A 12,678-nucleotide genomic window follows, 5' to 3' on the forward strand; every position below is an offset into this window, starting at 1 on the left:
TTACAGGATTTTTTAATTTGCAGACCTAAGGGATTTTATATGTTACAATACATCGTTTCAGCAACAAAATTGCCAAACAGTGGAAACATTTTCAATCAGTTTTCAAAAATGCTGCCTCTAGTATGAGTTTCTTCCTAAAAGCAGTTACATTCTTGCCCATTTTGCCCTAATGAGACATTAAGTTTTTGTTTGTGTTTCTTACTGACAGCCCATTGACAGCACAGAAAAGGTGAGAACATTTAGAACCCTTGTCTTTTATATCCAAGAAATTGCCAAAATTCATCTCTGAAAATGGCAATTCTTACACAGTTTGCTAAGGGAAACCAGTAAAACTCTGCATGGCATATAACTTATTTCATGGATATTCCTGATCTTATTTCAAAGTATTTTTTTTTTTCTTTTTAAAGACCTTGATTTCCTGAAATGAATCAGGAGGCTGACCTATCATAGCGTTTTGAATGTGGGACATGGCAACAACCCAGAGGTAATAAACTGATGGGATGCCTGTCAACCCTTTAAATAAATGTGGCCTCTCCCTCTCATGGGTACCTCCTGCCCAACTGTGACAGGTGACACACCATCTGATTTACAGTCCAAATAAGGACATCACAGTTGCTCCAAATATGAAGCATTAGAATACTTAATTTAGCTCTTATTTTTTAGAGAAAATATAAATAAAAATATTTTTACAAAACTACTAATATGTTTTTCTGATAGCCGAGGAGATAGTCTCCTCCATGGGGAATGTGCACTCCACTAGGAAGTGGCTGAATGAAGAGGTGATGGGGGCTGGAGAGGCACAGAAGGTATGGCCAGTATGGGCAGGGCTGCAGAGGCAGGAGAGTGTGAGGCAAGTTCCTGAACCCCTAATGCCAATAATGCCTCCCAGAAAATCTAGGGGAGGCACCCTGGTGGCTCTTGCCTCTTCAGAGCTCCCCATATAAACATGCACCCCACATACTTCATTTCTCCATCAGCCAAAAGGACCACTTCCCCTCCAACCATCACTCGTCTGGGGAGAATGTGAAGTAAGAGCAAAACAAAACCAGAGTCCCCCAAGCCATTGCTGCCAAGATAAGTTCCTTCACAATAAAGCCCCAAAGTAGAAGCTGTCCCGCAAGAATCAAGCAGGTACTGTGCTTCCAACAAGCTAGTCACATTTCCGGAGAAACCCCAAACTGTATTAAGATGACTTGAAAAACAGAATGGAAGCACCTTTATAGTGTGACAAATCTCCCACATCTGCTAACTCTTAATTCTAAATTACAGTTTTGAAACTGGAAAGCAGTACTTTAGCACTTAGGCTGATGACCAGCAGCTACTCAGATGTGCCCTGCCTTGCAGAGGCCTCACCAGCAGAGGCCATGTGCCATCTTTTTGTAAAAGAGCCTTTAAGGCCGGGATTCTATAAGGTTAAATTCTAAGGAAAAAGGAAGAACGTGTGCATGCCAAGGCAAATTGTTTCATACATCCCATTAAAAAAATAAAAGGCAGCATTAGGAAAACAAGAGATCATTACTGAGTTAAGTACAAAGTTAAAAAACAAAAACAAAACAAAACAACAACAAAAAAAAACCCCACGATTCCATGGGAGAGCATTAAACAAGTGAATTCCCTTGAGTTTGTATTTGCTGAGCATGTACCGTATACCAGGACATGTACCGCTGTGTGAATGGACCTGTACTGGGGACTCTGGGAGTGCAAAGAAAAGACGCGGCTTTTGCCTTGGAAGGATCTTAACTTGGATCCCCATCCAGTGTGGTTCATTCTGCTCTCTGCCTTAACTGAGGGAAGATAGTGTTCCAGTCCTTTCCACCCTGGAAGGCAACACCAGACAGTTCAGAAATCCCCAGTACTACCCACTCCACTCCCCGGCCAGGGGGATATTTCAACAGCAAGAAACACTCTAATCAATCTAGATATGAAAAACAAAACAAAACAAAACAAAAAATCTAGATATGAATTTACTCCCTTCTCTGATGTACCCCAAACTTTCTTGTAAACTAGGGTGTGTCTTGCACATGCAAAACAAAGTAGCACTTTGCACAAAGTAGCAAACCGTTAGCACTTACTTGAGGGGACCTTTCTGTATAACTGAAGCCTTGTTAACCTTTGTCTGCCTCACAGTGCCTGCCTTGTGTCCGCAAAGTCAGAATGCAAAACATAGCGCTAAGTCTAGCCTTTGATTATCATAAAAGATGTAACAAAATCAACAAATGCTGATGAGCCAATCTTCTGATAATGGGAAGAGAAAGATAGAAAAGCTAGATCTAGGCCCCAAAGCCACATCAACCATTTGTATGACGATTTTAAATACAGAGAAAGGTCTAGAAGATGATTTGCTCTGCAGTTACGAAGACGTGAATTTTCATTTTGCCCTGGCCACTCATAATTATTTTCTAAAACTAACAAAGAACAGGCAAGATATGGGACCATTAGAAGAAGGAGAGCAAATATGGAATCAATCTTTGCTGCAAGAGCCCAGAAATTACTGTCTAATAATGAAACAATTTGAAGAGAGAAAAATCTGAAAACATTTAGAGGGACAATGAAATCATAAGCAATAAGGAGAAAGATTTGTGAATATCATACTCTGCCAAGTCCAAAGTCCTCCCCCCTCCACCACTAGGGTTTCAAAATCATTAGAGGGAATAAACGTTGTAGAAAGCCACCTCACATTTGGGGAGGCGATTGATAATGAGAAAAGGAAAGAATGACAGCAATCTTTAAATCTAGAAGGGAGTTTTGAGAGCACCTAGTCTGACTATCGAACACAACAGATGAAGAAAAAGAGATCCGGAGGGGCTAAGAGGTTCATCCTCGTTCCAACTGGTTTCCAGCTGCCCTGCACTCTTCTAAGCTCCATACGCAGGGGTAACAAACCTGAGCTGAAATATATGGATTATACATATAAGGACAGAATAAAATTCAGATATTCAGTAGCTGTGAACCCCTCCCCCAAAGTTATTAATGTAAAAAGGAAAGAGGGAAATTAAGTATTAACACCTGATGGCCTCAATGGAGATTGGGTCCTGATATGTTTATTCAGTTGATCACAGCATAAAACCCAGATCTCTCATTCCTTCTCCCATCCCATTAAGCCAGGAGGGCAGCTCCCAGCAGGAATTTTCTAGGGGATGATGCATGCCTTTCACTGAGGACATTTCTTACCCTTATCAAAAATTATTTAGGTGCGATAGAGCCCAAGAGAGTGAAAACCAGAACACCCGACAGTCCTAAGATTCTAAAACAGACATTTTATTGCCGCCTACCATTTATGGGTTTTTAACCATGCATTATGGGATTACCGAAATATACACCAATGTAGGCAGGATAGCATAATAAACCTCTGTGTATCTGTCACTCAGCCTCAACAATATCAATTCACTCTTATTTCATCAGTACTTCTACTTAATTCCTCCCTTCCTGGTTATTCTGAAGCTGATCCCAGATGATACCATGTGACTCCATCTATAGTAATTCAGCAAATCTTTCTAAAAGATTGGTGCTTTAAAAAAAAAAGTATCATAATGCAATTATCACACCTAAGAAAATAAACAGTAGTTAAATAAGATCATGAGGTGCCCAGACAGTGTTCATATTTCCAAGAATTCAAGAAATACCTCTTTTGACAAGTTTGTTTAAATTGGCCCCAAAATATGGTCATTTTAGCTCTTACATCTCTTTTAATTTACAGTCCCACTCCCTCCCCTGCCTTTCTCTCCTTGCATCTTATTTGTTAAAGGCACAGGTGTTTTGCCCAGAGTCTCCCACGTACGTCTGTGTTCTACTGAATGAACCTGGTGTACCTCTCTGTTTCGTGCTGGCCGGGACTAAAGCTGAGCGGCCCTACGGTAAGGTAGGCATAGCCACATGGAGAGAGTTAAATTTAGAATGCATTTTCTCAGTCACGCTAGCCACACTTCAGGTGCTTCGTAGCCACGTGTGGCTGGGGGCTACCAAATGGGGCAGCACAGACAGAGAACGTTTCCACCACCATAGGAAATTCTACTGGCCAGCACTCCTCTAGAGGCTTACTGAAGTGCCACGGCGTAGCTTTGGATAGAAGAAAGCATGAAATCTCATCCAGCTAGTCTCTGGCTCACAATTGAGCTTCTGTATTATAGTTTCTTAAACCTCCACACGTGGACATTGGAATCAAAATTCAAGGGATCTGTATGCTTTTAAAGTTTTATAACTAGTATATTTACAAGTACTTTTTTTTTTTTAACTTTTGTTATTCAACACCCTTTTTTTTTTTTTAAAGATTTAACCACATTGATACACTATGTGTGGCTTCTTCCTCTTGACATAGGTATAATATTCCATTGTTTGAATATCACGATTGATTATCTCTTTAACATTGAGATTGTTTTCAGTCTTCTGAGCTTCAAGGAACATCTTTAGACATCCTCGGCCTCCTGTTACAAATGAGTAAAGCAGGCAGCCTGGCCAGCAGTCTCTGGGGCATTGAGCAAAGCCCATCTTCTGTCTCGTGCTCACTGCCCAGCTGCCCTCCAATAGGGTTAGATGAGTCTACACTCCCTCCCACCAACAGTGCATTCAAGGGTCCCCATTTCCTTACAGCATCGCCAGCATTAGGTGGTTTCAGCCTGGTAATTTTTCCTAATATGGCTTCATGCACATGCAGTAAAAGTATAAATACGACCATGGGATGGGATGGGAATGGAGAGGGGAGCACTAACTTAGCTGACTCTGTAATATTTTCTTTCTTTAAAAAAATAATGTTCAGGGGGCACCTGGGTGGCTCAGTGGTTGAGCATCTGCCTTCGGCTCGAGTTGTGATCTTGGGGTCCTGGGATCAAGACCCACATCAGGCTCCCCACGGGGAGCCTGCTTCTCCCTCTGCCTGCGACTCTGCCTCTCTCTCTCTGGGTCTCTCATGAATAAATAAATAAAATCTTAAAAAATAAAATAAAAATAAAATATTAATGTATCTATGGTGTAAGTAAATGGTGGGTGCAAAGGAGTTGGTAATGATATTTTTCGTACCATTTGGTACGTTTACACTACTCAGAGGTAACTTATTTCATAATCACTTTTCAGTGCCAAAGTTTAATACAATATTGTACAGCATATAACAAATTACCGAATATGGTATTATCTATGAGGTTCCTTTTTTGGTTTGTTTTTTGGCACCTGATGCTCAAAAGAAAACCCTGAGAGAGACAAGCACTGGCTATCCCCAATGACCTGCAGCTCATAGAGTTTCCCGCTCAAGGTTTTCTCAGTCAAATATTGCCAGCTAATTAATTGCCTAAAATGTCTTACTTTCTACCTGTATGCTATATTATACATCACATCGCGTTTTCTTCCCCCAAAGATGATATAAGAGAACGCGAAGGTAAGCTGCAAATGGAATTTGTATTTGGAATAATGCCAGAGGTCTTGTGGAGCACTTTTGACTCATTCTCATTTACTCATCAAGTGTGTGGACGAGGTAGATTGCCTGGCTCGGACACAGAGGCCTGCTAGCTCTTACTGTCACTATACCTGCAGTGGTTACTCTAAAAATCCAAACTTAGATCTCTTTTAGAGAAGACTGTGACTAGAAGGCAGCAATGATTAGTGTGATTCATCAGTCCAAAAACAATTTTTAAATCTTGTCCATGTGAAAGGCACCCTGCTGCGCTCTGTGAGGGACGTAAAAAATGGACAAAAATTGGTCCCTGCATCTGAGAACTTACAATCGAGCAACGTTTTTCTTTCACAACACTAACTACAAACATTTTATTTTTGTACTCAGAAGCTCACTCTGGCTTTGTTCTATTTTGATCTTTATAACTTATTTTAAAGATTGTTCGGTAGTTATTCATCGCTCAGTAAGACTTACAATGACCTTGGGCCAAAAGCAGTAACACTCTGACCTGTCCTGTGGAACTCAGAGCTTCCCAGTCCATAAAGCTAGTGGCGTAAATAACATCAAATAATCCCCTCCTGGAGGTCTGTGTCAGGCATAGCCTGGGAGAGGAAGAGGGGAAAGCAAGGGAAAGGAATAAAGTGGGAGTGCCCAAGAATAAGCGAGAGTGGGATCCATGTTTTCAGCATTTTGTTCCTTATTTCCCTTGAGAGATTTATTCCACTTCTCTGCTGGTTGAAAAAACATGGAATAACAAACACACCATGATGCTAAAGTGAAACACATTTCCTTGTGGCCTCATAATGTGTAGTAGAGCCAGCGTCTTCTCCATGGGCATCTTTGGGGTGGAGCATCCAGGATGTATCACAGCAGGAAAAAATGAAGTGAGCACACATTTCTTAAGTTCATAAAAAGGGAGGGGTCAGTGTGAAGATGGGACAGCAGAGTGTGTGTGAGGGCCCGTGTGTGTATGTGTGTGTGTGTTCGCACGTGTGTGTGTATACGTGGATGTACATATGTGCCTACTCAGGAACAGCACAGGGAGAAAGAATGACCTAACGGAGGGAAGGTCTGCTACGTCTTGAGCTTCCAAATGTCCAGACTTCCCAATGAAGCAGTTCTGAAGGCCATTTAGTGGTGGCAGGACTGGGGACTTGCAGAGACTGTAAGTTTGACTCCGAGGATGCAGGTGCCTCTGGCCACTGGGACATGAAAAAGGCTCTTTGCAAACAACAAACAGCCCAGTAGCAGGAGTGTAAATGATTCTCAGAAAGGGCTAGCTGATTTCCCTTGAGGTTTCCAGGGGTTAAACTGGTAAAGAAGGAGTCGGTCAGCTGGACACCACCAGGAAACTTGACAAGTCCAGAACATCGGGGGCAACAATTAGGTGGTGTAATCCCACATAGAGTGTCCCAGAGAATAACCCTCCCTTCCGTCAGTGGAGGAGGGTTAGAGATAAGTAGGTTCACTCACCCACCTATTCCTGGTGAGGTCACGGCATCTCTTTTTTGAGGTTGGTAGTACACACGAATGATGCGGACTGCTGTTAAAAAGGACTGTTTGTCTTTTTTTTTCTTTCTTTCTTTCTTTCTTTCCATTTGGCTTCTTCTACAAAAAGCGAAAGCATAACCTAATCCTAAATTGAATCAGATCAAATGTCAAAGGGCTGAATAAGAAATAAAAGTCATAATAGGGAAAGGTAATGGAAACATTGATTCTGACATTGACCTCCAGGGTAGATCTTCCTACGTGATGCCGGCCTCGGTTTCTAAGTCTTAAAAAACGGAAACCAGAGCATTTCACAGAACCGTGGTGAAGATTAAAGTGGCATAGCCAGCAAGGCCGCGAACCCGTAAGTCATTCAACCGGTGTTTGTCCTTTTCCCTTCTCCGCTTTCGTGGCCAAAGGGGAAGGAGCAGCCCAGCCCGCGGGTGTGGGCCCGCCCTCCGCAGCGCGCCTCCCGCCTCCCTCCCTGCTCACTGTCCTCTCTTCCCCTCCCGCAGCCAGCTCCTCCCTGAAGAAGCGATTCAAGCGGCGCGAGATCGAGGCCATCCAGTGCGAGGTGCGCAAGATGTGCAACTACACCAAGATCCTGTCCACCAAGAAGAACCTGGACCACGTGAACAAGATCCTGAAGGCCAAGCGGCTGCAGAGACAATCCAAGACGGGCAACAACTTCGTCAAGAAGAGGAGGGGCCGTCCCCGCAAGCAGCCCACCCCGTTCGACGAGGACTCCAGGGACCAAATGCCGGTGCTGGAGAAGTGCATCGACCTGCCCAGCAAGCGCGGGCAGAAGCCGAGCCTGAGCCCGCTCGCGCTGGAGCCGGCGGCCGCCCAGGACACGATCATGGCCACCATCGAGGCGGTCATCCACATGGCCCGCGAGGCGCCGCCCCTGCCCCCGCCGCCGCCGCCCCTGCCCCCGCCGCCCCCGCCGCCGCCGCCGCCGCCGCCGCCGCTGCCCAAGGCCCCCCGCGGGGGGGGCAAGCGGAAGCACAGACCCCCGCCCCCCGCGCAGCCCCCGCAGCAGCCGCCCCCGCAGCCGCCCCTGCCCGCGGAGGAGGAGGTGAAGGCCAAGCGGCAGAGGAAGTCCCGAGGGAGCGAGAGCGAGGGCCTCCCCTAGGGTGGCTGCGGGGGGCACCACACGCCGGCGGTGCCGTGAGCCGGGGCGGGGACGCCCGGGGTCGAGCCCTCCGGAGCTCTCGGGAGCGCCGAGCAGGGGGCCGCCGGCCGCAGCCGCCCGTCCGCGCCCCACCGCGCCCCACCGCGGCCCCGGACCCTCCGCGGGGGAGGAGACAGCGGGCGGCGCGCCCCCGGCCCGGCCCGGCCCGGCCCGGCCCCGGCCCCGCCCGCCCGCGCCCCGAGCGCGCTGGCCGGGAAACGGCAAGGGAAGCACCGTCGGTTAGGGAACATTCCAAGGGGAGGAAAAGCTGCAGATTTCTCGACTGGCTTTGTTGTGACCCATTTCCGCGTCATTGCTTTTTGCCTTTTAGTTTGGTTTTCCGAGCTCGGCTCTAGGCTTTGGGGCACCAACATCATCTTCAGGTGACCTGAATCTTTCCGTTAACCATACAGTTGCTCAGATGGATTCGTCATCAGAAGGTGGAATTCTAGTGATAGGCAACCTTAGACATGCGTCCATACCCTCCCGTACGCCTCCCCCGTACCACACACGGATGCTGAGCGTGGTCTGTTCCTCCTAGTTTTCCTTGTCCCCATGTACTTCCATATACCTTTTCATTAACTTACTTGCTGCCTTCTTTTCCTCGGTACACACCGGAATAATGTAGGCTTCTTGCGTGTTGTTAATGTTCACCCTTGGCATGCTGTCCCGAGGAACTTGGCTTTGAATCCCAATCATTGTAAGACAGATACTCAGTATTGATAAAGCCTTTTTAATAAGTGATTTCGAGCAGCCGAGGATATGTCGGCCGGGGTGTCAACCAGGTTATTTTTATACTTAAAACATATCAGCAGAGAATAGGCAGACGAAAATGGTTTTAATAATCCACAGCAAATGGAATAACTGACAAATCACCAAAAATGGAAACCCCAGACCCACCAGAAAGACAAACGTCTAGCAATGCCTTGGTATGTGAATTCTCACACAAATAACTATCATAGGTCGTTGAAAAAAAGCAAACAAAAAGACAGTAAAATAAGTCCATTATCCCTTGATGATTATTTCTTAAAAGCAAACGGGAGTAAGTGTTCTTATCTGAAAAAAAAAAAAAAAAAGAAAGAAAGAAAAGAAAGGAAAGAAAATGCTCAAAGGGTATCGCCACTCCAATTGTATCAAGCCACCTTGGACAAAGTATCCAAATTGTGGTTGCCTTAATAAACTAAAACATTTTTGTACATAATGTAATTATAAAACTATCAGTCTGCATGGATGCAAACTGTGTGTGACAAATCGTCTTTTAAATGGTCAATTTCAACTGTACATTTCTCATCCAAGTTGTACTCTAGCCATCGGTTTAGCGTGGACAGATATTCCATCTCTATCACCCATTTCCACAACTCAAGTAAAACATGTTAAGAAGACTCAGAATGAATATGAAGTTATTCCATTGCCGTAGATGTTTTTCTAAAAGTCAGATGTGGAAATTTCAAATAAGTATTTTCAATTTCCTCCCTTCCTCCTCCCCTTACCTTCCCCAAGACATCAAACACCTGGCATGGTAGATTATAAAAAGAGAGACACTGAGAGACAGAATTCAGTTTTCTAATGGGAATTAGAGTATCTGGTTTACCTCCAAATTAAGTTGCTTTACAGGAAGTTGGGACTGGCTGGAAATTGTATTACCACTTCAGAACACAACACCCCTTTCCTTAGAGAGAGATGGATTTTTGTTGGGAACGCAGGAGAATAAGGGATGGGGTATCTATGGGAGTAAATTTTAAAATCCCAAGTTAATATGCTCGCAAACATCACTGCTCTGTCATGGCACCAACAATTGGTTGGAATTACCCACAGAGTCATCCTATTCTGCACTGTCACCTTGGACTTAACATCGTTTGCCACCCACTAGGTCAGTCACATTTAATCCTAGCAATATGTAAGTTTAAAGAAATGCATTCTCCTGTACTTTAAAGCTTATATCATAGATACTTCCATTTGTGACCTAGGTGGACCTTTGGCATTTCACACAAGTTGAACAGCAAAATCAAACCAGCCACTTTCAATTTGTCATTCCCAAGCCATGTCTGAGTGGTTCCGAAGTCACCGGAGAGGAAGATTTAAATTAGCCCCGCTCACCCCACCATTGCTATGAAAGAGCAACCATTTTCATTCCAATTAAACCCATAAAGGGATTTCTCTCCTGTCGGACTTTGAAAATCATGTCCTTCGTTCTTTCTTTTGCCCTTTCTTCTTCTGGTGGTGGAGTACCATTTCCCCAACCAAGTCTGTGAGTGGTCGAAATCTCCCTGCAGAAGAGGATGAGCTGGCACTCTCTAAGCTTCTTAATGTAGGACCCAAACCCTAATTGACGTTAACCTCTATTTGGAGAGAAATTTCAAATAACTTAAGGATACATTAGAATTTCCAAACCAATGTAAAGTATTCCAGGAGGGATACAGCAGGCTTGTCGCTTCTATGTAAATTCAGTTCTACAGTTGTCATGTAAGTTAAATTCAAATCCTCTACACTTATGACCCCTAAGAATAGACTAGAAAACTGCAGAGGACCCAGAGTGAGACCTGCTGAATAGCCCATGGAAGGTGGAAGCAAGTCCTGGCACCTGACAGCTTCCTCTCTCACTTGCCCAGCTCCACTTCAGTGTCACGTTATTTATTTTTTCTTATACCTTCCATTCCTCATCTCCTTGGTACAACCATTTCTTTATTCTCTAACTAACAACGCCTTTCCACCAGCCTCTCCTCTCCTGTCCAGGCTCAACACTGGGCCAGTCTAGTTTCACCTCTCAGTGGCTCAGACCCAGGATGAGAACCCAGCAATCTTGACCCAGATCGAGGAGTCTCTAGCCAGTTAATACTGACATCCGGGGCTCTATTTTCATTTAGAGGTGATGTCATTTGGGATGCAGGGGACTCCATAAACACCCCCACAAGTTATTTCATGAGCAATCTCTTGGGTTTTGTTGTGTTCCCCCACCCCCCCACCCCGGAATACTTTCCTTCAGCAAGCAGGTATGAACCCACTTCTAGGGAGTCTGATCGAGGGTGAGCAAAGGATGAAATCGAGATGAAAAAGCCTCCTTGAAGGTGATGATGGGTCTCTGATCCACCTTCCTAAGTGGCCAAGGAGCCACTTGCTTTTCAATCCCTCATCTCAAATGAAAGATACCGAAGTCTAACTTCGTCTAATAGCATGGCTCTGGCTACAACCCAAGGAAGATAGGTCAAAAGAAAGGAGAGCATGTCAGGAGCTGGTGTGTGACTTGGCAGGACCGGGACTCAACAGCCACTGACAGCCCAGAGTAGGTGACTAAGGGCTGACAGAGGATTAGCATGCTAACTTGGCTGCTGTCCGGAGTGGGAGGCCATGTTCGGTGGCAGTCGGAATTTGTGTTCTGCACATTGCTGGCTCTATAAATATGATAAGCAAGTGGTGACAGAATTATAGTATAAGGTGATGTACTACATGCAGATCATAAAGGATTTGGTTCTTAGTACTTTAGTAGAAAATCCCACTCCTACAGCTTATTACCCAATAATATCCAGATAATGAGTTTTTTGGAGAATATTTTTTCCCTACCACTAGGAAGATTTACCTGGGAACTGTCTAAAGTCCATACATATATTTCCAAAGCCTTTAAATGCCAACTGTAGCATGGAGAGAGACGGGGTGGCAGAAGCCGAAATGCCTCAAAAGCCATTTAAGTGTTACATTGCAGGATTTTCAGTGCTTCTCATCATGTAAAAGTAGATAAATATAGACATTATTCTCAACACTACCCTATAGTATCACAATGGTCCAAATGCCAGAGCTTACAGATAATGTCATCACAGTGCCTAGAAACTCAAACTGTAATATACCGTAGCATTTTCTTGGTGTTTTTTAAAGTTTCTTTCCACAATAAAAGGCTCCCTCTGCCTCTTGTTTCTTGGAGAGTTCGCCCCACTGATGAGTCTTCTCTCCCATGGGACTCGGTCATTTGGGGAACAGTCTTAGAAGCACATATCAACCAAGGAAGAAACTTCCTGGATTTCGATTGCCCACTTCCCCAGGTATAATAAACACTACAGGGGGGGAAGGATTGAGAAGAGCTGCCACCGGTCAACACAGAAGGGCAGTTCCAACCTAGGTTGGTGTCTTTCTTTTCTTCCTTTTTTAAAAAAATCTATTTCTTAAATAATAATAAATGCACATGATGTGTTAAATATGTATATATATATTTCAAAAGAAAAAAATGGGGCACAAGATTGTCTTACAAGTCGTGCTGGCTAATTTTTAGTTTGTATTCATAAGTGGTTTTTAAAAGCCTTTTTTAAAGTGTAATTTGCATGTTCTACTTTGATTGTATGTAAACATATTTTAGAACAAAAAATGTATTTGTATTTTATTGAATATAGAGGCAAGAAAATTGTACATTGTTTGAAATGTTCTTTTTGTAACAGTTTTTATTCATAAAGCATTTTTGTACATTTAAAATGAACACGGACTTGCTGTTATTTGAGGCGTAGATACATCTGGCATGCTTTACTGTCATGCTCCTCCATGGTCTTAGATGTTGGGTTTTAAACATTTTTTCTAAAAGAAAGCTCAGTCTTTTTCGCTACCAGATCAGGTTAGCAGTATAGAGCACTTAACTATTAAAAAAAAAAGTTAATCC

General features: G+C 44.1%; 1 protein-coding gene across 1 annotated transcript in view; it reads left to right on the plus strand.

The window, feature by feature from the left end:
• SETBP1 (SET binding protein 1) overlaps positions 1-8,138 on the plus strand; it is a 357,184-nt gene extending 349,046 nt beyond the window's left edge. The window contains exon 6 of the mRNA XM_072732276.1: positions 7,384-8,138. Coding sequence (XP_072588377.1) covers positions 7,384-8,003 — 620 coding nt within the window. The 3' untranslated portion in view covers positions 8,004-8,138. The remainder of the gene's footprint in view (positions 1-7,383) is intronic.
• Positions 8,139-12,678: the final 4,540 nt, after the last annotated feature.

This window comes from Vulpes vulpes, chromosome 13 (genome assembly GCF_048418805.1).
Source record: "Vulpes vulpes isolate BD-2025 chromosome 13, VulVul3, whole genome shotgun sequence".
Taxonomy (NCBI): domain Eukaryota; kingdom Metazoa; phylum Chordata; class Mammalia; order Carnivora; family Canidae; genus Vulpes; species Vulpes vulpes.